This window comes from Crotalus tigris, unplaced genomic scaffold, assembly GCF_016545835.1.
Source record: "Crotalus tigris isolate CLP2741 ecotype Arizona unplaced genomic scaffold, ASM1654583v1 scf7180000017536.10889498, whole genome shotgun sequence".
In the NCBI taxonomy this organism is placed as follows: domain Eukaryota; kingdom Metazoa; phylum Chordata; class Lepidosauria; order Squamata; family Viperidae; genus Crotalus; species Crotalus tigris.
This window is the reverse complement of record NW_024096460.1, coordinates 398253-424720: the sequence shown is the minus strand read 5'-3', so window position 1 is coordinate 424720 and position 26468 is coordinate 398253. Positions and strand designations below refer to the sequence as shown.

Sequence of the window (26468 nt, the reverse complement as noted above, 5' to 3'; positions counted from 1 at the left end):
TTCTTATTCATTAAACACTGAAAACAAAGTAAGAAAGAGGTTCTTACAAAGCCTTCCATTCTTGTTTAATTCTTCCTCTATTGCAAGAAGTCGATTGTACTTGACTATCCTCTCTCCACGGGAAAGACCTCCCAGTTTGATGAATTTGGTTCCCAGTCCAACAGCCTAAGACAAATAAATTCCTTTAAAAACTTCATAGCTGAAAACTTTGGTAGTTTATTAATACTAAGCTAACTTGATGACTAAATAGAAGCTTTAATTACGGTCATGTATATTTCAACCCTACATGAAAGCTCATAATTAAAGAGCTGAATTTGTAACTGCAGGTACCAATATTCTATGTAATCAATGTTTTGTTTCAAAATATGTCTTTCATATATTTTTATCTATTACTTTCTCTTTCTCTACTGTATGTATGTGTGTGTATTTCATTCTTGTGTTTTTTTCTTTCACAGTTTAATTATATTAAAGGATTTTTTAAAATAGATATTAATACAAGATTTGCATATTTATTTCTTAAAGCAGCAAAAATCTCAGCTGAATTGTGATTGCAGATTAATCATCAAACTCATATAACTTTTAAATTGCAGCAGTAAATCTGATAAGTATAATGAAATAAAACCTGCCAAGTAAATTTCAAAATTAATGAATTTAAATCTTCAAAGAATTTTTTCTCAAGTTTTATAGGTATTGTTTGAAATAGAAATAAAATTTTCGGTAATATATTCATTTTGACTGCGGCAATTCTTCCTAATATTGACAATTGTAAGCTTTTCCATTTTTCCAAACCCACTCTTATTTGATTCAATAATTTTGTATAATTATCTTCTTTTATCATTGAACATCTTGCTGTTATTCTCAGGTATTTAAACTTTTAAACTATTTGTAGTTCTATTTTTTCTGACATTTGTTTCTTTTTGTTTATCTGAAAGATTTTTAACTATTACTTTAATTTTTTCTCTGTTTATTTTCAGTCCTGCTATTTCTCCATACTGTTCTATCTTTCCCAGTAGTTTAGGAATCATCTCCAAGGGTTCTTCTAAAATAAATACCAAATCATCTGCAAATGCTTGTAATTTGTATGTTTCATCTTTTATTTCTAGTCCTTAAATTTCCATATCTTGTCTAATATTTCTGTTTAGAACTTGCAAGGTTAAAATAAATAACAATGGAGATAATGGACATCCTTGCCTTGTACCTTTTTTATCTCAAAGTTTTCTGTATAATTTCCATTCACAATCACTTTCGCTGTTTGTTTACTGTATATTGTTTTAATCATATTTATATTTATTTTTAATTGCTGAATCATAAATTGCCAGGAAACATTATCAAATTCCTTTTGTGTATCTAAAAGTATTAGTGCCAATTGTTTCCCTGGATGTAATTTATAATATTTGCAGTTCTGATTCTAATTTTCCAAATTCTTCCCTTAATAATATGTATTGTTGTCTTTTCTGTTTATTTTTTTTCGCCATGTATGTTATAGCTATACCTCTAAAATATACTTTGGCTGTATCCCATACATTTTGTAATGTTGTATCTTCTTTTTTGTTTTCTTTAAAGAAAAACTCAATTTCTTTTGTTGCTAATTCTATAAATTCTTTTTCTTTTAATATAGATTGATTCAAAGTCCATCTTAATTTTTTTTGGTATTCCTCTCCATGTCATAGTTAAGGGGTTGTGATCTGCCCATGTACCTGATTCTATCTCAATCTCCTGCATACTTGTCCTCAATTCAGATGTCATCCAAATCATGTCAATTCTGGACCAGGATTTGTGACTATTTGAATAAAATGTATATTGTAATTTTCCTGGATTAATTTCTCTCCAGACATCTTGTACCCCAGTTTCCTCTATCACAGTGATGGCGAATCCTTTAGAGACTGAGTGCCCAAACTGCAACCCAAAACCCACTTGTGCATCGTCGAGTGCCAGGTGGATGTGGCCCATTGGCTGGATGTGGCCCATTGGCTGGGCATGGCCCATTGGGTGGGCGTGGCTGCAGTGGTAATGGCAGACTGGGTGGGATTAAAAAGTTCAATCAATCAATTCCAACTTTGCAAGATCTTTTTTTCCCCCGAGAAGTTGAAATTTACTGATTGATTGAACCTTTTTTTTTTTTTTTGCACACTGTGGCAGAGGCCTAAAGCGAAAAGGTTTTATAAAACCCAGCTGAAGGCCTAGGACTGGGGTGATGGCCCGCGTGCCCACAGAGAGGGCTCTGAGTGCCGCCTCTGGCACCCGTGCCATAGGTTCGCCACCACTGCTCTATCATATTAAAAAAAGTCTTAGGTAATCTTTTTCTTCCACTTTTTCTTGTTTTGCTACTTTTATAGTCTAAGGTCCCATCCACTATTGCGTTAAAACCTCCTACCAGCAAATATTTTGATACTCCATTTCTGTTATTTTTCTATGGAAATCTTGATAAAATTCTCCCTGTTTATTATTTGATGCATATATTGCTACCAACAATTCTACCATCACAATTCTTCCTTCTTCATCTGAATAAATCATTTTAGAGTCTATTGTCTCTTTATGGCTACACTTCTTTTTTTCTGCTGCGCTGATGCATGGTAAAGTTTCCCAATTTTGGGGTATTCCAACAGTTTGTAATATTGTCTTTTAATATGTGTCTTTTGCAAACAAATTATATCTATGTTTAATTTCTGTAGTTTTCTAAAAAATTATTTCTTTTTGATGGGGAAGTCAGTCCATTTATATTCATTGAAAAAAATCCGTTTTCTTTCTCCATTTCAATTACTTATATTTAGGTCTTGTCAATCTCATAGTCCTCTGTTCTCTGGCTATTCCCTCACTCTCTTGATCAAGTTTCTCTTTCTGTTATTCTGTTTGTTTAGTTGCTTCCTCAGTTGCTTCTTCTGTTTGTTTCTGATCTTTTCTCTCCTCTTGTTGATATTGTACTCCTTCATTTTAAAATGCTTGATTTCTTTCATCAAAGTCTTGTGCCTTCCAAAATGAGTCCATTCGGTATCTTGTATTATTCCAGTTCCCTTCTGGCATTAACCATCTGAAGTTTATACCTTTTGTAATTAGCTTTTTAGTTAAGAAGTAATATTGTCTTCGGGTGTCTCTTACTCTCTTGAGGATCTGGTTTAATCCACAGTATTTTATCTCTTGTTTTCTTTATGAATCTTACATGAACTTCTCTGGGTAGTTTATATTTCTTTGCATAGTTTGAATTCATTCAAAATATTTTGGCAAATAAAGAAAGCTAGAATTAAGATGAAAATGTTACAAGATGCCAAGGAAAATGGAGGTTTGGTTTACCAGAGTGGGTTTTATATTATGGTATGGGAAAAATAAAATTCATAAGTACTTTCAAAATCACTATATAAGAAATGCAATATTAACAACATGGGAAAAAATAAAATGTAAAATATATCTGAAAATTCCAGGTTGGCTTTCAACAATAGAAGCATTTGTACACCCAAATTTAGTTGATTTTGAAAAAAATCCGGACATACAGAGATATTCTAAACTCTGAAGGGAATTTAAAATCTAAACAAGAAATGGAAAATCAGGGTATCAATTGGAGGATCCAAGATGATGGACAGGCAGCAAAGGCTGCAAAGAGCTCCTCCGAAAGTAAAAGCTTTCTTTTCTTTTCTTTTTATTTTAACTTTTTAACCCTTTTTAACACTGCATTTTAACCTACTTTTAACACATTTTATTTATTTATTTATGAGACTTATATACCGCTTTAAGTGCAAGCACTCTCTAAGCGGTGTACACCAGTAAGCAATGTATATATATATTTACATTGCCCCCAACAATCTGGGTCCTCATTTTACCTACCCCGGAAGGATGGAAGGCTGAGTCAACCTTGAGCCGGTGAGATTTGAACCGCTGACCTGCTGAACACAGTCAGCTAAAGTGGCCTGCAGTACTGCACTCTAACTGCTGCGCCACCTCCATTTTAACTCTCCTTTGACTTTTTATAATAGTCAAAGACTTTTTATCAAGGATATATACTGGAGAGGCTACCATTGTTTTACCTACATTTTAACAACTCTACAAGCCAAGATTACCAAGAATGGGGAAAAGGAGAAAGAGACAGCGTGTTCACTCGGCAGCACAGAGTTCTTCCAAGCCACTGAAGCAGCAGAAAATGGAAGATTTCGCTGCAAATAGACAGTCTGCTCCAATAAGTAACTCATCTGTATGTGACTCATTGGAATGGGATTTACAAACTGAACTTGAAAGCAAACAGCATATAGAACAGTGTTTCTCAACCTTGACAATTTTAAGGCATGTGGACTTCAACTCCCAGAATTCCACAGCCAGCATTGCTGGCTGTGGAATTCTGGGAGTTGAAGTCCACATGCCTTAAAATTGTCAAGGTTGAGAAACACTGATATAGAACTTTCTGTTTCTCTCAGAAAATAGCTCCCCTCCCTGGAACTCAGCACCCGCTTTTCCTGCACAGGATGGGATAGTAATAAACGTAGTAAGGGAGAATGAAACAGATCTCCTTTCCAGACAATGTTTGCTCACAGCTCAAACCATAAATTCAATCTACGAACTTTTATCAATTGTCACAAATAAGGTTGACTGCTTGAAAGAGTCTTTTGCAAAGTTTATCAGCAGTCAACAAAACATTGCAGAAGGACTCAGGAGGACACATAATGATAGACATGGGATGGCTAATGCAGAAGTGGAAACTAGAATAGGCCCCTCTCTCCCTTCTATAAATGAGAGAGGAAAGAATATCCACAAAGAAAACAACACTCAATCAGATAGTTCTAGAGGTGACATGTCAGATAGATGTTGGAAATGCAAACATAAGTCAGGCACTTATTACCATGTTTGGTGGACATATGCCAAAGCAAAAAGTTATTGGAAAAAGATACATGCTTGGCTAGAAAAGATGTTGGGAGAATGCATAGATTTTAAGCCTGAACTTTTTTATTAGGTATAATGCCAGATAAACAAAGCACATATTTGACTTTGCATGTTACAACAGCGGCAAGAATTATACCTGGCTTCTAATAAATAATTTACCTGTTTCCTACATATAAGCAGAAGTTATCAACTAACTATCAGGAGGAGACAGAACAAAGGAAGGAAAAAAAGCACCATTGTAACTTATCAGTCTGGATATTAATAGGCTGCCCAATTTGGGGGAGAAAATAGTTCAGGTATTTCTAACAGAGTAGTCAGCATTGGTGTAGTAAATCAGGAGAAGAGATAGGAAGCTGAAGTAGATGTAAAGGAATCCAAGATGACTACATTGTTGAAAGGAAGGGGAGTAGGAGGGATCTGGGAGATTGCAGGAGGCAGAAGAGAATAAATGAAGGACTAGTGAAAGAAAATTGACACATTAATTTAAATAAGTCATCATTTCAAATGACATCCTCTATGTAAATATACTTTAATACAAAGAAATTAACTGGAATCCATTAAGACAAGAAAATACTGTTACTGCCCTATGTTTGAATGATTTATTCAACTTTTCCTTAAAAATGTCAGCAAGAGACACTACATATTTGCAGTGTGCTTCTCTTGCCTACTATTTGCTATTTGGCCTTGAATGTTCAAAGATTCTCTTTAAAAGGCAACTTTCTTGAAAAAGCCAATTTCCTCAAAGGTTATATGTCTCTTTACTAGATAAACATTTCTCCTAGGAAGCAGATGAAGATAAAAAGCTTTGGGCAATAGAGGAGTTTTCCATACATACCAGGTCTGCAAGGCTATCATCAGAAGATTCTCCATCTGGACTTCCTAAGATGGAAAGGTGCCTCCAATCTGTATTGAATGCAAGGGCTTTTAATTTCATAAAACATCTATAGCTTGCAAAACATCTCTGTCTTAATTGTAAAATTACTGGAAAGTCTTATGGCATCTTCTAGAGTTAGTAATTTATTATAAATTTAAATTTTGTGGACTAATAAAATAGATGCTAGTCCAGAAATGTTTCAGTTTCATTAAACAGATAATTCCTTAAAGATACTAAATTTATCATAGTTTTGCTGTAGCAAACTAACACAGCTGTCCTTCTGGAAATACACAATTACTTGCTTATTTAGCAAACATTTTTCTTATTCTATTGCATCTAATTTTGTTTTATTATGACTTATTTATAGTGTACAAAATCATCTGCCCACAGCCCAAACAGTGTTAAACATTTACATCTATTTAAATTTAATTATTCTGCATTGGATTATGGACAAACTCTAGCAAAGCTAAAATATTACTTGCTTTTCACACTCCCCATAATTGTTACAGTAGAGATAATCACCTAGAAGTATATTCAAAATAAAAGTAGTGAATCTTTTCCTGTTGAATACAGGTTTTTTGTTTTCTTTAAATGAACAATTCTAGCTGATATAAATAAAAATCTGAATATTAACATTTTTAAATCTTTGTTACATTCTGAGCTCCATAAAGAATGCTGGGAAATATGTGACACAAACCAATACTACAAGAGATACATGAAATTTTCTATACCATTTAAAACTGAATTATATCTAAACATTCAACTTACATATTTTAAAATGAGTCCCCAATTATATTGTCAATCCATAATGAAATAACATTTTGATGAATAAGATTTTTAATTATTAAATATTTTACTAAATATAAAAAGCTCTATATTTTTACAATTACTATTGAATTTTGATATACAGTTCTTTCCTTACCATCTAATCGCTGGGTCATTTGTACAAGGTCCAAAATTTTAGCTTCATTGATATGTTTTATGACAAGACCGCTGCATTTTGGCATATTGCTTTTTTTAGAACTCAGAAGTTTAGTCAAATTCCTGCATGAGTCTTCTGCAATTAAATAACACTTAGAACCCAAAACATTGTACAGATGGATCCATTGTTGACGGTCCTGTAAAGATAGCAAATAATGAGTAGAGTAGAGTAGAGTAGAGTAGAGTAGAATAGAATAGAATAGAATAGAATAGAATAGAATAGAATAGAATAGAATAGAATAGAATAGAATAGAATAGAATAGAATATTCTTTATTGGTCAAGTGTGACTAAACACATAAGGAATTTCTTTCAAGCATTAGCTATAAACAAGAAGGCAAAGTACTGCCAGAATTCTTTTTCTAAAAAATGAGATACTTTTAACATTAACATCAGTAAATTCAGTACTAGGGTGAATGAAGCTGCATAATAAAACTCTTCAATTTATCTAGAACAGTGGTTCTCAACCTGTGGGTCGGGACCCCATTTGGGGTCGAACAACCATTTCACGGGGGTCGCCAAACAAGGCTGTCTGCCATTTTTTCCCCCTTTTCTTTGGCCACGTCCCTGGCACTCAGTGATGTATAAGTGGTTGGGGGTCACCACAACATGGGGAACTGTATTATGGGGTTGTGGCATTAGAAAGGTTGAGAACCACTGATCTAGAAGCCTTAACAGAAGGGCTGATATTCAGCCTCTTGCTCACCCCACTAAGCAGCTGTGGACTACGTTCTCCCTTTTTTGACCATTCACTTGGCAGCATCTCTTTGCCCCATCTTCAAGGTCTTTCCCACATACTATTACAGCTACTCTACAATTTCATCCCCCACCAGCACCAAACAGTAATAAGACCTCTGAGTTTTGTCTAGATTTTAGCAGTTTATATTAAGAAGATTTCAGAGATAATTCTGTTAGGGAAGTTTAACTAACAATTAAATATTTTGGGATGGATCAGAAGCAAAGTTAGTTAAGGTGGTGACCTAGAAACCAGGAGTTTCACCCTGGGTATGAAAGCCTGCTGGGAAAACATTGTGCCAATCAATCTCTCTAAGCCCAACTCATCTTACAGGGCTGTTATGGGGAAAACAGGGAGAGGAAGTATTACGTATGTTTGCCATCTTGAGTAAACTTATAAAGTAAGAATACCTTGATATTAATGATATTAATAAGTAATAAAGTAATGAAATGAGATAAAAATCAAATTAATAAATATTTCACATTATAAAATAAGGAGATATAAAAAATCCTAGATATGAGTAACATTCTTAGGTCTTACAATATTTACCATAGTCAATGTGAGATATGAGCATAGCAATACCTACATATCTTATGGCTTATGCCTCCTAAAATACCAGCTAAACAAGATTCAAAAAGGCCCTTTAACAACTGTAATTCTGTGCGTAAATGATTACAAAATGATGTTTTAAATCTAGTTTACATACATTAGTAAACAGTTATTCAGAACGATACTACTGGTGTATCAAACCGAACAATGTAAGAGGAGCTTATATACATTAAACTAAATACTAAACTAGATATATGAGTCATTTAAATTATTTTTAAATCAATGGAAATTAATTACAATCCTCTAAAATCCATTTCAATTAGATTTAAACAAGGCTAGTCCAGTGTTACTGGACCACAATAACACTGTTGGAGAAAGAAGCTCAGTGTAATTTCCTTCATCTATGTCTTATTCTTTTCTTTAGAATGCATGATTCCTAAAACATCAACATCATCTACATGTTTGTTTCATTTTTAGATGCTGTTTTAAAAAAGTAATGCAAATTTAAATATATCTGTGTATAAGTAAAAGGAACTTACCTCTTTTCTCAATGGATCTATTAAAGTTAAAATAGAAGGGAATTTTTTAACCAGATCTAGATACATATCCACCATTTCATCAGCAGATTTGGGTGTTCCAACAATTACTTCATATTTTCCTTTATTCTAGAGTGTAATTTATTGACAAAATATTAAATATGATGCTATCCATTGTTTAAAAAAAATAAGTTAAAGTCAAACCTAATTGTGGAATTATATATACTGAACTTTTACAAAAGTCTCTAGAATTTTAGATGAACAATATGTTTTACACATTTGTCCCATTATCATGCCATCACATCCACTATCATAACACATTCCCCCAAAAGAGGAAAAGCTAATGATAAATTATTGAAAACATTGAAAATAAAACTTACATAATCCATTAGTTCATGAGCAGCACAATTTATCCCCAAGTATATATCTGTTCCTAATTCCAAGGAAAGATTTGTGCATGCTGATTGGATCAAAGTTAGTGGTTGTTCTTGACTTTCGTATCCCATTACTAGACAACCTAAATGGGATATTTTTTTAGGAACAGGAAGCTGTGAATAAATAATATATAAATAACAATAATTAACTTACAAAAAATAGTCTGCTAAATTCTGAATGCCTGCCATTTTTCAACCGTTCCATCAAAACTATATGGATGATATTCTAAACTCCTTTAAGGCTCTTTCTCTGTATGGTCATTTCATAGGTCAAATCATGGTAATATTATGGTAATATTTCAAGTATATATAATTTATCATTACCTACAAGAATCCAATCAGGTAACTTCCTAGTTACTATTTCCAATTTCTATGACCAGATGGACATGAAGACAATTACTATGTTTGTTCATATTGTTTGCAAGGATGCAGTCTTAGAGCAAATAAGTTGAATATTACAATATGTCAGGGAGGGCTAGTAAGCTTTTTCCCATATGATTTTAATCTTAATCTTTCATCATGCTTAAACTTAGGACTTTATTTTTCTCCTTACCAGCGTCTTTTTCCCTGCATCTCGTGAAGCAGCTTTTTTGTCATCTATTGCAGAACCAGACTGTTGCAAAGGATTTTTCAAGAACAAAGTGTTTAGGAAAGCATAGTATGCAGAAACATGTAACAAATTGTCAACCATTGTAGCATGAGAGTCATCATGGTAAAATATGTAGGTAAAATGAATATATTGTACGTGATACAACCCTATACTGAGTCTAAAATAGAAATGCATTATTCAACTGTACCTTGCCAACAATTATCTGACTCAGCATTATAAATAATGAACATCTATTAATTTAAAATAGCAACTTATAATAAAATGCTAAGAAGGTTCTTGTGCAACCAGCCACATCTCTTCATTCTATCCCATTTCTCAGGTGAATTTCTGTTTCCTTATCCAAACAGTAGCTCCTTGTTGGATTGTTTTTGCCTCCTCTCTCTACAATTATTTTTGTTTTACAGACTATGATCTTTGTTTGCGATCCTCCCAATATTTCTTTCCTTCCTATGAGTATCGGCATGTTAGACCTAAGCCCAAAGATGACACTGTGAAATCCAATTGAGTCCAATTTTCTATTTGCTTACAACTAGTAGACAGAATTTTGCAAGATTAAAGCTATAATCTTCTAACTTAACAGATATAACAAGGTGAAATATATCACCCTGAATCTCTCCCCCATCCAATTTAGGACTGTGCAATCTCTTAATTTGGGATTCTTTTTGAAATGTACTGCCTCCTCCTTGGGAAACCATGGTGCTCCTGCCAGGATTCTCCCCCCATCCCTGCACATTCCTTCTCCAAGGCAAATTCTATTACAGGCATGTGCATTTGTGATTTATTTATTTGTTTATTAAAGTAATAGCATTCATTCTTGAATGTCCTAAATAGATTTTATTATTGTTGACTTACCTCTTTATTCATTTTTTCTATCAATTTCAACATCTGTTTCTGAATATCCATACATCTTGTTATGGCCTGCATAATAATAAAACATTCCCTCAATCACATGCTTTTTTCCATTGGAAATTCAACTTTAAAAATGACTGATTTTTTTCATAAAATCACAAATATGCTCTTTAATAAGAGATTTATTCTTAGCTCCAGATTGCATCGGAAGTTGTGGAGAAGTCACAGGTTTATGTAATTAGCAATTCAACCTTGAATTTGGAAGGTTAATCCTGGAAACAGCATTGTGTGGTAAGGGGGGAAAATGGATGTGCATTGTGACATTGTGATAAAAGTACAAAAGGCTGGGATTTGCACTGTAATGTTCCAAGACACATTATCTCTTTTTTCATCATTATGATTTTGTCAAGTGCCTGAAAATTAGAAGAATCAGACAGATCAAATGAGTATAAAGATTTATTGCAAGCTTAAGCTCTCTACAAAAATCTGAGCTACTAACAGTCAAGGGAAATTAGCGGGAGACAAGAAAGTCATTCAAGGTGGCCTGGACTTAGATCTCTTGTGGAAATGAAGGGACTCGTGATTGATGGTGCTTTTGTCCTCCTCAGGCTCAGCCTGGAATTTCCTATAGATTTAGGTTCATTAAAGTATCATTAAGCATCAATGAGCAAATGTGGGTTGGGATGTGAACAAGGCACTAGGATCATGGACAGAAGTAAAACTAGATTCTCGAAATAGGCATCCATGTTGCTCTAACATTTGTTAGAAGCTAACTGAATTCTGAAATATTTCTGTTTTAAGAGGATATCACTAAATCCCATTTTACTGAAAAACAATGAATTCTTCTTCTATGGATTATGCTTTGGCCTTGAATGAAATATAAACAAGTCTATATCAAATAATGTCAAGGAGGACCATCTTCCTGTATCAGTTAGCTTATGCTTTAAGATCATCAGAGAAAGCACTTCTCTCTTTTTTTTACAAAAATATCCTCACCCTTGGACAGAGCTCTGTTTGTGAAATGCATTTCCCAAAGTGGTGTGTCTCACACAAACACTGCACTGTTTTCACTGACAAATCAAAACCTCTTGTTTACCATTCATTTTAACTAATTCTTACCCATGTTTAGTACAGGGATATACAGATTTAATTATACTTTAATGCTGACTAATTTAATTTTATATCTCTCAATATGATTAGCTTTCAGATTTATTAAAGGTTTGCTTATTATATAACACCACGAGATGAACAAAATTAATCAACAATTGTGTCAACATGTAACTTCTACTAAGACAATAGAGTTAATTACATTTACACTACTGAAGTGCATAATAGATTGACACATTATGTTAATCAAGTTTTCCTTTAGCAGAAATTAATCAAAAACTGATAACCATATCTAAGTAGTCTCACATTCTGCATAGCCTACGATCACATTTCTTTTACTTGTGGTTTCAGCCATAATGCAGGACTGTGTCATCATATATCTTTTCTTTAAACTTATTCAAAGGTTATTGGGGTGATCAAGATTTATCTGTCAAAGCTAATTCTCAAATCCATTTTAGAACCATTGTAACTATAGACATTTTTAATAATTGTTCATGAAACTAATGCTTCCTCTGTACCAGGTTAGCACTGATCATCTTAGAATGTGAAACTTTATTGTACAGCAAATTCTGTTCAATCTTTCTAATGTTTTTACTTATTTTCCTTCATTATAAGAGGCACTGGAAATTCCCAAATAAATAAATGCCAGAAAAATGATAGGCTACTGTAACTATCTACACCTATGTCTATAGCTATATCTATAGCTATATCTATAGCTATATCTAGTGTATCATGCAGATAAAATGCTGCATGTTTATTTATTGGATAGACATTTTGCATAGTCTGATCAACATAACAGTATTTTTAATTTTTTTTTCCTGAGATTTCTTGCACATACACAGATTTTGAATTTAGTTCCAAGTCAATAGTTTTAATAAATAGCAGTGATATAGATAAACAGCATTTCCATCCTGAGAGGCGAATACAATGTACTTGAATGATTTTCAACATTTTATTTATCATTCTCAACTTAGAACAACAGCATGCAGTACTTGTTTAACTGTTAACCAGGCAGGAGGGATCAGCATCACTTCTTTCATTACATTCAGTTTTCCAGGTGATGATTTCCCACAATTTAAAACTGTTATCATTGGCAGTGGCATAACCAGTTCTTTTGGCATCTTCTAAATGGGGAAGAATGAAGAATTGTTATTGGTTGTACTAAAAATAAATAATCCAAATAATGTACAAGGTTTTAATCATATATTATATTTTACGATAACTACCTTGTACACTATTTGGATCACAAAGGAAAGTTAACTGTATTTGCAAATGTATATGTACAATTTGTATCTATTGTATGACTGGCTAGAAAGATAAAGCTTAATTTCATTAAGATCATAAATATCCAATTTTAGACCAGAATGTTAAATTAAGACTATTTCAGCTACCAGAAAAATAATATGATTTAAATCAGTATACAGAGATCCATTATTACACTCTGGCATTTCCTGTATGCCGGAGATGGACAGCATAAAATCTAGGATTAGGATTTGCCTTAATTCAATATCATTCATATGTAGGAATATTCCTATGTATTGACACGAGAGTAGGGAACAAGAGTAAACAAAGACTGATTAATACTTGTATTAGAATATGACTCCTTTTCATCCCACTGACATTTAGAGATGGCATGCACAGTAAACTAAGACAAAATATGGTTAGATAAAATACGGTGTTCAAACCTGGATTTTAAATTAAACTGTGGTTAAAGAAGAACCTTTTAATTATAGTTTATAGCTTAGGTTTTGTAATGGGTTTATTCAAACTATAGTTTGGTGCTTCAATCAAACTAAGACCAGTGAATTAATTGATTATTAATTCAATCTTCTGGCCCCTAACCAAGAAATGGGAGATAGGAACAACTACATAATAGATATTACTCTTGTCTCTTCTAACACATATCAGTCATGAAAAGGCTTAAATAACATAATAACACAATATAAGAAAATTCACCTTGCTCATTCCAGATCCATCTGGCCTAGTGTTCTGTGTCACAGGAATGTAATTGTCCCAGCAATAATACAATCTGGTTTTGCAGGTTCCAATCTGAGTCAGTCACCAGGACCAAATATTTATTCTTCCTAGCTTTCAGGCTCATGCTGGGAACCTGAAAGCTAGGAAAACTTTACTTTCCTTCACAAAATTAGTTTTGCCAAGCCATTTTCCCAGATTATTTTTTGACTTGCCAACAATTTTGGCACTTTCACTATATTTGTTGTTGTTAATTGCGAAGTCGTGTCCGACCCATTGTGACCCCATGGACAACGTTCCTCCAGGTCTTCCTGTCCTCTACCATCTTCACTATATTAACCATGTCTAATAGTTTAATTCTGAACCCCAGATAATATCAACTGTATCATTCCCTGTAGGTAACAACCAGCTATCCAGACTATATTAAATCATCTAAACTGGTGGCAGTAAATCCCATTTAATTATACCTCATATAAAGAAAGTCATTACAGGGACAGGATTATCTTCTTGACCAGGCCACCATGTTTTACTTTTATAAAGTAAGCAATCTGCTTGATCATTTACTTTTTAAAAAGAAGTTTCCGCTGACCACAAATGTAGATGCAGCATGCATCAAACTGAAAACATTTAGCAAACTGGAGCTGATCACATCTGCTATATTGTCTAGTGTGCTACAGTTGCTACAATTGATCACTACACGTACCATAAGACTTGGTTTTGTGTATATGGCAATCATTTCTCTTGTTCCCATTTCAACTGAGCATTCTGAATCTGCACAACAAGGTAAATCCTGACAAGTACCTGGTCATGTTTCAGCAAAGTAATATATAAGTACAAAGGTATGTCACGAACAGTTGCAGCACTCTTTGCAATAGCAAGTGATGTACATCCAATAGCCAAACTGCCCATAAGTACAGGTTCAGGAAGCTCTGCTGGGACTATTGGCTTTTCTATCACAGACATTTTTTTGCCTAAAAACACAGGGGGAAAAAGGATGTAGTCAGCTTCTGCTTAATGTTAACAAGACCACAATAAATAAAATGGTAGTTTTTGCACTGAAGTCAAAAAATGTAGAAAGAAATCTTCAGGTTCCTTAATCTACAATTCATCTGGAATCAAAGACACTGATCCAGGAATAGGAATTTGAAGAAAAATAATTCTAAGTGCATTTTAAACTTTTTCCTATTTATCCAGCTAGCTTTCTAACATTAATTTTATATCAGCTTAAAGACTCTTTTCTTACATGCAAGGGCAGATATTACAAACTCTTTGCTGAAGTTTTATTTCTCAGACCAAAATGTTCTATTATTTTCTCTTTACTAACTTTTTCATTGTGTTCATTTTTTTAACCTCATCCAGATTTTCAAAATAATATTTATGTTTAAAAAATCAGAATCCAAGGTACATTTGGAAAATTATGTAGCTCCCATTTAGGTACCTTAACAATAGCTGAATTTTGTAGCACAGAACATAGCAACCATCATTTCCCACTGTGACATTTATGTCCTCAAATGTTAAAGAAAAGCCTGCATCGTTTGAAAATCTGACAAGTTATGGGTGTGGGTGCTATGGAAAATCTGATTTTTGATCCAAACATTTAACTGCTTCTTTAAGCAAGAATATAAACATGCTCAAGAACACTGAGATGTACTTGATACATTAATTTGAGGCATACCATAAATTTGATCCTCTTTATGATCAAAAAGCTTATCTAATGCTTTTTCATAGTATGAAGCAACAAGTCTGAACAGGACATATTCTCCATAGATTCTCAACAATCAATGAAATATTCCATAATATGCTAAATTAAACTTCTGTTATGTTCAATATCTTTTCTTTTTCATTGACACTATTAAGATTCTAAAAATAAAGTATTTCCTCAGAGATTTATAACGAGTTTTTTAAAATTTGTATTTACTAACATTATTTCCTTATCTTCAGATATGGCATTCACTAGTGTCTACAGTAAATTAAGAATATATCAAAATATACAAGGCACAAAACAGAAAAAGGCCAGTTTTTGAATCCCTGGATCCTAAACTGCTGCCTTTTGCAGGGAGTTTACAGGGATGTTGACTATGAAATAAAACAAAACAAATCTTCTGTTTGGTAGAAAAGCTATGACAGCTCTAAAGAAAATACAAAAGAACAGATATATAACATTGACAGCAACAGTAAATATTGTCAAGGCTATACTTTTCCCACATAAGCACACATATATAAAAGCTGGATCATCAGAAGGATTAAACAAAGAAAAATTGTATTTTTGAACTGTGATGCAGAAGAATGCAACTGAAAATACCTTGCACTGAAAGAAGAAATCATTGTACCAGATGCAGTAAAACCACACTATTGACTGAGAAGACTAAAAATGAACCTAAAGCTTAAATATTGAGGACACAAAATACAAAGGCAGAAATCATGGAAAGGCCCTGATGCTTAAAAAAAATATGAAGTGAATTGAAAAAAAAAAGGCCTACAGAAGACAAGATGCCTAGTTACCATTACTCATGATGCAAGCAGGACTTTTCCAGAACGAAATAAGAAGTTACTGAGAAAACAAACCAGGGAAAATAGTGTCCAGCAGATCACGAAGAACCAGAAGTAACCGAATGATTGTTCAAGACCATTTCATGTATACTAATGTCATTTTCTAACCTGTTTTGTTTGGTTTCTTTTTTCCAGGAGGTATGGTGGCCAATGGAGAAGCAGGTGCCATTGCTTCCTGACTTTCTTTTTCTTTTGCAGGTTCCCTCTTTTCTTTATCTTCTTCGTATTTCCTTGTAAAATAATCACTATAAATAAAAGGAAATAGCATGATTAAACACTGCTTTGGATTTTGCAAATACAAACTCTACAAAATCATACACTGGAAGGGTTCTGACTCACAAAAACATATTCCACTTTTATTTTCAACCTGAATTTGAATTTGTGTTATTCAAGGTATTGTCATTAGTTTTAAGTTTCATTTTCCTTAGGGCCAAGAAGTCATGCAAAATGCTAAAATAAATAATTAAAATAAAATAAATTTGTGAATGAAAAATATTGCAATTTTTAGCTTTATAAATATTTCCACCTTTCTATGTACACATTTATTGCATATCTGTTACCTTTTGGAAGTTAAACTTTTCTACCCTGATGTTACTTGTGAGTATATACCAATTGGAGGAACCAAAATTCTTTATGTACATCAAATGGGCCTTGAGAATTGGCCCAAAATGTTTATGCCAGTTTATTGTCTGGAACAGGCATATAAAACGTATAATTTTGTTCCTATTTTATCTCTATCCAAACAATATGGTTTTTACTTCAGAACTGAAAATGATTTGAAACCATCATACTTATATGTTTGCCTTCTTTTTCTTGGAATTCCCTAATATTTGGGTGGTAAATATCAGTGCTTTGAGATACCATTATAATACAGCCTCTATAATCATATGCTTCAGTATTGAAAATCGTATTCTTTAGTAATTAGTCTTTCTAATGATTAGTACCTGGTACCTTCCAGATGTTTGGGACAAAACATCCTACATTCCTTGTTCACTGGTGCACGCTGCTTGGATCTTTGCTCTATTCAGTGTCCCTTTTGAGCAAACACATACTGGACTGCATCCTTGAGGAACTTTCAAGGACAGTTGTGAAAATGATATATCATTCAATTATTAACGTACATTTCATAAAAATGTAGGCAGCTAGCTTATTAATTTGCTTTCAGTACTGCTACTGGAAAAGTGTAGGATAGCTTTTTAAAGAAATATATTTCTGCAACTGCAATGCCAGCTACCCCAATTTATCTATCTACATGATTAGAAGAGAACATTATTATGTTCAGAGCTTTCTTCAGCTGGCTTTTGACTGGCACAACTGTCCCCTTGGAGGACAAAGAACATATTGGGTAGAAGTCATTCAGAGAAAATGTTTAGTTCAGTGATGGCGAACCTTTTAGAGACTGAGTGCCCAAACTGCAACCCAAAACCCACTTACTTATTGCAAAGTGCCAGGTTGCATCAGCATTGTGATGCCCTCAGGCGGGGCACTGAGTGGGCGTAGCTGCAGTGGTCACGGCAGACTGGGTGAGCGTGGCAGGGGCCAGTCCCTCACCATCTCCGGGGCATCCCGGGATGGCAATGCCACTTGCTCGCTCACTTCCTGCCCTGTTGCTTCCAAACGCCACGTGCTCACTATTCTGGTGAACTCTGCTGGGGCAACAGCACGTGTGCCCACAGAGAGGGCTCTGAGTGCCGCCTCTGGCACACGTGCCATAGGTTTGCCACCACTGGTTTAGTTAATTCAGTATTTAAAATTATTCCAGTTAGGAACTGATTTAAAGATCACTAATAATTGAACAATTTCTCAGATCAACACCTGTATTTATTATAATAAAACCTGTAATTACTAGGGAAAGTCTTGGTCTGTTTAAATTTTAAATGGAAGAGAAACTGAGTCTAACATTACTTGTAGAAATAAGGGGGAAAGTTAAAGAAAAGATATGCCAGAATGGATACAAATCAAATAAATACTTCTGTAAGGATTGGTCAATTTACATTCCAGGAAGCTGTATTGTTTAGTCACCTATATCTTACAACTGTATCATACGTCAATCTTACAGTAGTATTATAAAATGCAAAAACAGTTATGATCAGTCTATTAATTAAATATATTCTCAAGAGTGTAAAAAAATAAAGTTATTGCCATATTGTCTATTAACCAGTGCAAAACTGTAGCAATCTTATCTAGTTCCAATATAAAAAGGGATAATTCTATATTTTTAGTTATCTACAACTGTGTTTTTATAATCAGTTTGTGAACAGTAAATATATAGGATCCTATACTGTATTCATTTTTTAAATATTCATTGGTGAAGGAGGAAGCAACTAGGAGTCTGAGCTTTTGGCTTTTTATGGTATAAAAAAATTAATGATAATGTAGATTTTAAAAATTACTATGTACTTCTTGTCCTGCCTTCAGGTGCTCTGGAGAATAGGTTGACTGCCTCTTCTTTGTGGCAGCCCCTCAAACATTGGAACAGAGCTATCATGTCAGCCCTAGTTCTTCTTTTAATTAAATTAGACATACCCAATTCCTGCAACCATTCTTCATATATTTTAGCCTTCAGTCCTCTAATCACCTTTGTTGCTCTTCTCTGAACTCTTTCTAGAGTCTCAACATCTTTTTTATATCATGGCGACCAAAACTGGATGCAATATTCCAAGTGTGGTCTTACCAAGGCATCATAATGTGGTATTAACACTTCACGTGATCTTGATTCTATCCCTCTGTTAATGCAGCCTAGGACTGCATTGGCTTTTTTGGCAGCTGGGATAGAAGGGAACCTTGTAATGAAAGGAGGAGGATGGATAATAAGTTTGTTTATAATTACTGTAGAGAAGATTGGAAGTTGCTTGTTCAATTTTCTTTTTTTTTTCTACTTCAATTGCTTTTTACACTTTTCTGTTATCTTTTTTCTTTCTTTCTAACTTTTCTTTATATTTTTTTCATATTTAGCTTTTACTAATGTGATTTTTTAAATAAAATTCATATAGGCAGAGTATGCCTGTTTTGATGTATATTTCTCATGGGCCCCAATTAGCAAGTCCAGTGACAGATAATAGTGTTATATTCCCAAATCCATGGAGGGCATTGGGTTGTATTCTCTTGCATTACTGCAGCCCCTGAAATCTAGCCACTTATATTGCTGCCATCCTCCCTTCTTATTCTTGGCACCTATATCACTGATCTATTTTATACATTCTGCATTGCTATTACTGGATGGAACTTCTTAGATAATGAGAACTTACGATAGCAAGATTTATTGACTAGTAGACAACTGAATTATGTAACAAAATGTCCTAATAACCATTAAAGAACACTGCTTCAAGTTTGTAAGTATATTGTGTGCAAATGCTGAATTAGAACATAATGGAATTTTAAATAAAATTTAAAAAAAAATCATAGCAAATAAATAAATAGGAGACACTTACCCTAATAACGCATCAATGTTTTGTTGGTCACTAGGCTGAAGGCCTCTGAGCATTTCATTCAGGGATTCATTTATCCATTCAATTGCCATATTCAATGATTCGTATCTTTCCTTTTCATCCGCATCAATTGCTTCTGCTGAAGCATTTTCAAGAATTTCAGCATGACATGAGATCATGCTGGAACAAATAATCTGTGTAACAATATTTAAAGATGGTTATTATTGAAATTTCACATAGTAAACATGACATTGAAATTACTTTCTACTAAAAGCTTTTTTTATAATTGATGTATAGTTTTTCCAGATACTTCCACTGACAAATATCATAAACCTATCTCACTTCAAGTATTTATCCAAGGTAATTTATAGATTGTAATTCTTCAGTAGAATTTTGTTCAAAGCTTTTTATTCAACTCGTAGTTATTCTATATAGTTTTAATATAGTTCTTTTTAACACAAACAGGAGTTTTATGTGAAGTTTTGATTCATGAATGCTCTGAGAATATATTTTATAATGTTCCCCTTAATTATCTTAATATCATTTTTCAAGAAGTGAACGAAAAATTCAAGATAATCTTAATCCTTCTAACTAATTGGTATGTGCAATGAACTAAGCAATGCATATCTAACGTGATGGAATGAAATATGTTTTCAAATAAAAAACTTGACTAATTTTTTGTTATTCTTCCACCATATTAGATGGCTTTATAAAATAATATAAAAGGACTGTTGCAAAAGAAGAAAAGAGAATTTCAACTAGGCCTTAAACTTATTGAACTGTATGCTACAGGAAATCAAAACGTCATGCACAGAGACCGCGTACCAGCAAGCATGCATTTAAATGGTCTATTTTTTTAAACAACCACCATACAGGGCTGGTAGAGTTAAGATGGAGGTAAGACCATACTGAACAGGAGGTAATAGTCTAACCTGCTATATCCTTTTCTTGTCCAATTAATAATCAAGCTAGATCAGAAGTTTTCCTCGTAATGAATGACATGGAGAAAATCCATGAAAATCACATCAGGAAGCAAAAAAAGATTTTATTCTTTCCTATCACCATAGCACAATCTGAATAGCTTTAGCTGTTATTTAGAAATTAAATAAAGTCCTTTTATTTTGTCTAGAAAACCAAACCTTGGTATTAAAGGGATAAATGCACTCCATTAGGGACAATGGCTTCTCAAATACCTGTCATGGAATCTCAACTACCCAACCTGGTGGCTCAGCCCCTTTGCTTTTTGATTCTATCTACTAATCAGTTGTATTGTTTTTCTTTGATATATGTTTTCCTTTTAATGGTTTAATTACAAGCTGCATAGAGTTCTGGTGGAGTTGGTCACCCTTAAAATTGTATAAACAAACACAGAATTAACTGCAACCCAACTCATACCTTTTCACAGTCCCTAACTCGGCAAAAAACTTCAACTTCTAATGTTGGTCGACCAGTTCCATCCAGCACACTTTTAGCATCTAATTTGCATATCACTGGAGGTTTTGATAATTCAGAGAAGAAGTTTGCCTAGAAGACCAATAATTAGTGCAATTCATAGGCTTTCAAAGATACAATTACAATTTATTTTGTACCTTAAATGTATTAGGTGGTTCATTTAGTTACTAATTCTTGTAGTCATAGATTGGAGGAAAAATCATGAATGGTGTATGATGGTAGCATGCTAGTTGAAGCAGATTATCTGGATTCTTTTCAGTCAGTATGCTGTGAAGTACAGCCTACCTAATATACTCAAGCTAAGTTTCTGTGTTTGATTAGCATGCGTAACCTTGTTTCTATCTGCTGAGTCCTTCAGATCGATTCCTTATGATGAACCATCAGGTAATCACAGCATCATACTCTGAACATCTTTCTGGTGCAGCCACAAAAAAGGTATGTATCTGAAATCCCATAGAATGGCAACAATTAAGGTAAGGGAGATTTTAGAACAGATAGATACCCTCAGGCAAAGATGATCCTGCAAGTGACCTTGACCCAAACAATTTATAATTTTAAAGATAATAGCCAGAACTTTGAACTGTATCCAGAAACCAACTGGAAACTAATGCAGCTCATATATCAGTAGTGTACAAAGGCAAAATATGAATAGCTCAGAACTGTACAAGCTGCTGTATGTTGGACAAACTAGACCAGATTGTTTTCAAGAACAGAACAATGTAGATCACACTGCAGTAATCCAACTAAAAGATAACTAAAGTGTCAGTGAACAAGGTTTCCCAGTCTAGGAAAGGTCACAATTGGAACAGAAGCTTAACCTATACAAAGGAGGCCTCCCCCAACTCCAGCTGCCATCTCCTGCTTTACCAGGAGTTGTGAATCCAGGAGGACCCCAAATTGTGCACCAACTGTGTCTGCTGGAGTATTATCCCACTGAGTATCAAGGCTGACAACTCACCAGAGGCCTCAGCCCACTAGGGTGGGAAATCCAAACCTATTCAACTTGTGAGAGAATTAGTTTGGTGAAGTAGTTAAGGCACCAGCCTAGGAACTGAGAGATTAGTCCCATCTTAGGGCCAAAGACAACTGGGTGACAACTGGGCCAGTCACTCTGTCAGACCTAGAAAGCAGGCAATGGCAAACTACTTCCAAAATCTTGCCAAGAAAAATGCAAGGTCTTGTTCAGACAGTTGCCAGGAGTCAACTTTGACTGGAAAGCACAATCACTAAAAATGGCTTTGGTCCAGTCAAAGCTTGTTGCTCCCCATCCAGGCTCCAGGTTTGGGGTATATTTTGTAATTTTTTGTAAAACTTTTCAATAAAAAAAAGAGAGGCCTAAGTGCACCTCTCCCTATCACCAACACCAACTGGTCCCAGCCATGGAGGAAGCAGAATCACTTTAAAGTAGTGCCCCCCCCCACTCCTAATCTTATAAAAAACCTCACTTGCAAGCTCATCCACAGCCACTGAGGCACTGGTTCTACAATCAAGAGTCCATAACCAAGTCATCACAATCCTTACTGGTTTAGGTCCCCCACATCTATTTTCTTGTCATTCTTCTGTTCTGCTCTAAGCCATCCCACTATTGAAGATAGAACTTAGCATGGAAGACCCCAATGATCATAGGAAGTGCAAGCCTGAGTTAGGGATATACTGGTGCCAGAACACCCTTTGCCCACCAAGATGTTATTACCAAGTAAGTCATTACTGGAGAGAAAGGTGCTTTGCAATACAAGGATGTGGTCTGGCAGTGCTGCTTGAGGAGAAGAGAATAGCAGGAGAGGCCAGGCACTGCTGTTGATGCAGGACATGTTGGAAGAGCAGCTGAAGTACATGGCAGGCAGAAGGCGAAGAAGAGAGAGGAATTTGGAGATATACAAAGCTGGAAGGACCAATGTACTAAGGCCTAGAGAAAGGATTTACTTCCACATTGTTTAAGATAGCAGACAAAGAACCTGTTTTAATGGTGGTTGGCTCCTAATGTCACTTGAGACCTGTCAAACTGTTACTCTCTTGTTTTCTTTTCTGGCAAACTATTTAATGATGCAGGAAACCAGTCTGCTTTGGGCACCCAGCAGATTACACACTGGCTTCAGATTTTAACTATCAATATTTTCTTTAGGATATGTTTTTTCTTACTCCCTTTTATTCCTGTCCTTTTTTCTTTCATTTGGTGTTTCTTTAGCTGTTTCTTTACCTTCAGTTCTTTTAGACCTAATGGCTCTTTTCCTTCTATTGATTTCTTTTTTGATTTCAACACCATTATGGTAACTGCCAGTTCTTTTTCATTAGACTTAAAGATGAACTCTTTAAGTCTAATGAAAGTCTTTTCAGAAAAACGTTGCAGAATTGAAAAAAGCTTGCTCACTTAGGTACTTATACCTGTGTTTTTTTACTTCTTAATCTCTCTTTTTGGAGGGCATGGAAAAACTTAAAAGATGTGCCTGGATGATACAAACCAACCCGAGAGCTGTCAAGGCACAGTTTATAATAGCAGTGTTTTATATAAATAAATATAAGCCTCCAGAAAGCATCCTAGAAAGACCATAGTGTACCATTTGGATTGGAAGTCCAGGGTCTAGAAGATAACCACAATCTTGGATGAGGATATCTAACATTAGTATTGTTTTATCATGATCACCAATGTGCTAGCTTCCAGGTCTGCTTCTTTTGATGTTGGAAAAGAAGAAAGAAAGGAAGGAAATGGTAGTGTTGAGGCCACCCACACAGGATTCCAGCCACACCGTGGATCTGATGGCTCTTCTGACATATGCTAGCATAGATAAATTTTCCTCTTTTCAATTCTCAAGAATTTTAAAAAAGGCCAGAGAAAACAAGATAGCAGAACATTTGATTACCTTTAGGTTCAGTATTACTGGACTGAAATACAGCAGTGGTAGGATCAGGCAATCTTCATAGCATGGTTTGCATAGCAGTTTGCAAGTGGCTATAGCTGTTTACTTCATCATCATAGCACTAAAAGAGCTAATATCTTCTCTAGTTTTCAATCAGTAGAAGACATTATAATACATAATAAAAGAGTCTTGAGTAATGTGTCAATGGGTAGAAAAGTGCTCTTTGGTATGCAATTGTGGTACATCAATCATAATTTTGTTTTCATTGGTGAGATGCAGAAAAAAAGCAGCATTTCCCAGCAAGTAGATGAACATGCTCAAGTAAGAGCAGCCATTGAACAATACCTAGATGTCTAGAGGAATACTTGTTGTTTGTTTTGATGCTTCTGTTGTTCCATCTAAAGTTAGTTTATTATATAAAAGATGATTCTAATATACTTCTTCCTTAATGATGCACATAGAGCAGCAGTTTATTCTGGTATAGGTTTCATTTCTCCTCAGTTTAACAATATAGGTTACTGTGGGTGAATACACAGTGTACAGAAAAAAAGAATTCATATCTTAGTTTGGAGAGGTAAAAGACAAATAGTTTAAAGATGTTTTTTTCTGGCAATAAGAATCAAAAAGTTTAGTGCGTAATTATGCTTTATTATGCTACAGTGAAAGAAGATAACAGTTAAAAAAAAAGATTATAGCTGAGTTATAACACAAAACAAAAAATCTGATCTTCACCCCATCACAAATTTGAAGCCCTAGAATATTATCTCTTTCAACAAAAATACTATGTCTTCTAAAGCCGGGGTTCCCAACCCCCAGTCTGTGGACCAGTACCAGGCCGCGGTATGCCAGCAACTGGTCTGCACAAACAGGGAAAGCCCCATCCACAGGATGCAGGCAACACAGAAAACCACACACTCTCCAGTCTCTGGAAAAACCTCTCTCCATATAACCAGTTCCTGGTAACCAAAACGTTAGGGACCTCTGTTCTAAAGCAGTCCAAACACATAAAGAGGGCGCCAGATTAGGAAAGCTAAAGATTTCACATTCATTAGTTTAGGCTGCCTTCAAATAGAGAACATCAAGATGGCTCTCTATTTAATTCTCTGTATTATATCTGAACTTACATTGTAATAAATGTATTACTATGACATTAAATCATGTATGTCCAACGTTTTGGCTTGTCTTAGCCATACTGGGTGAAGAGGCAGTGTCTTGGGATGCATGTAAAATATATAACATAGTTAATATATATAAATAACAAACTTGTTTTATTTTTTAACCATCTTGTGGGGCTGCATTAGTAGTTGTCCAGGATTGCATGAGGCCCCTGCGCGGGGGTTGGACATGCCTGCCTTAAATCATAGAAGTGTGACAAAACCAATGAGTTATTTCGTTTCCAGGAAGTGCTAAGAATCCCATAAAATCCAGGCGGTTAGCTAATTCACTAGTTCAGTATTTCTCAACCTCAGCAAGTTTAAGTGACCTGGCCTTCAAACTCTCAGAATTTCCCAGCCAGCATTCTACCTGGGGAATTCTGGGAAAAGTCCAGACCTCTTAAGTTACTGAGGTTGAGGAAACACACAAAGTCAGTTCGCCTAACGTCCCCAAAGAACCCCCGGCCACCCCTGAGCAACTCCCTTTAGTTGCGCCTGCGCAGTTTGATCCGTGCAACAGCCCAGGCGCTGAATTTGGTGCCGCTGTCCAGCTTACCAGATAACCGTAGAGATCCCCGGGACGCTGGTAGAACATGGTGTTGAGTACTTCCTCCAAGCGCTGCGGTATTTCATTGCTCCGGTAATACTCTGCAGCCTGCTGTTTGAGATCCATGATAGAAAACCGTCGATCCGGCTCCGATTGCCGTCCCTTCCCCGTGTAAGTTTCCCGGCGCGCCATGATACCCCCCCCCCCACGACCGTCGCTAGGAAACGTGAACGCTCTCCTCCTTTGTCCCGAGATTTCCAAAGTCTCGCGAAATCCTCTATCAGCGAACCGAGCCGCGTCGGTTCAGCCAGCGGGCAGAGATGCGGTGCTTAGAGCGAGCTTCTTGACTTTAATGAAATTTACCTTGGGAGAGACATGACCTTCACTGTCCAGCAATAGAATCCGTTCACATAAATAAAGTGTAGCTGGGAGAAGGAATGACTTCACCATAAGGGATCCCAGCAGCGTGCTTTTGGTGATTTTCTAGTCTTCCAGGAGGGTGCCTTTATGCTCGGATGGAGACGGAGCTGTTCTCACACCTCATGCTTATCTTTAATGAGCATAGTCATGGTTTATTCACATGTGTAGATTCACATGACACAGTGGATCCATATACTAACCAGCTGGTTGGGATGTACACTGGCTGTTCAGTCTCTTCTTAAAAACCTCCAGTGATGAAGCACACCCACAACTGAAGGGAATCTGTTCCGCTGGTTCATTGTTCTCACTGTTAGGAAATTTCTTCATTCCAGGTTAAACTTCCAAACAGTGAGAACAGTTAACCAGTAGAACAGCTTGCCTTCAGAAGTTGTGGATGCTTCATCGCTGGATGTTTTTAAGAAGAGACTGGACAACCACTTCTCTGAAAATGTATAAGTCTCCTGTTTAAGCAGGGGGTTGGACTAAAAGACCTCCATGCTTCCAGTTGTAATCTGAATGAATAATGCAGGAGAGTAAAATCTGGCAGGCTA

General features: G+C 35.1%; 1 protein-coding gene across 4 annotated transcripts in view; it reads right to left on the bottom strand.

Annotated features, from left to right (window-relative positions):
• The window catches only part of ENO4 (enolase 4), a 30471-nt gene extending 4763 nt beyond the window's left edge, over positions 1 to 25708 (bottom strand). The window contains exons 1-13 of one of the 4 annotated variants that reach the window (XM_039349243.1): positions 25507 to 25708; positions 20885 to 21013; positions 19493 to 19683; positions 16170 to 16306; positions 14313 to 14482; positions 12530 to 12661; positions 10434 to 10499; positions 9525 to 9584; positions 8918 to 9085; positions 8541 to 8666; positions 6660 to 6855; positions 5699 to 5766; positions 48 to 165 (exon numbers count right to left, since the gene is read on the bottom strand). In XM_039349243.1, coding sequence (XP_039205177.1) covers positions 48 to 165; positions 5699 to 5766; positions 6660 to 6855; positions 8541 to 8666; positions 8918 to 9085; positions 9525 to 9584; positions 10434 to 10499; positions 12530 to 12661; positions 14313 to 14482; positions 16170 to 16306; positions 19493 to 19683; positions 20885 to 21013; positions 25507 to 25689 — 1744 coding nt within the window. In that variant the 5' untranslated portion in view covers positions 25690 to 25708. The remainder of the gene's footprint in view (positions 1 to 47; positions 166 to 5698; positions 5767 to 6659; positions 6856 to 8540; positions 8667 to 8917; positions 9086 to 9524; positions 9585 to 10433; positions 10500 to 12529; positions 12662 to 14312; positions 14483 to 16169; positions 16307 to 19492; positions 19684 to 20884; positions 21014 to 25506) is intronic. The other 3 variants (XM_039357611.1, XM_039365935.1, XM_039322463.1) reach the window with 3 other exon arrangements.
• Between the last annotated feature and the right edge of the window lie 760 nt (positions 25709 to 26468).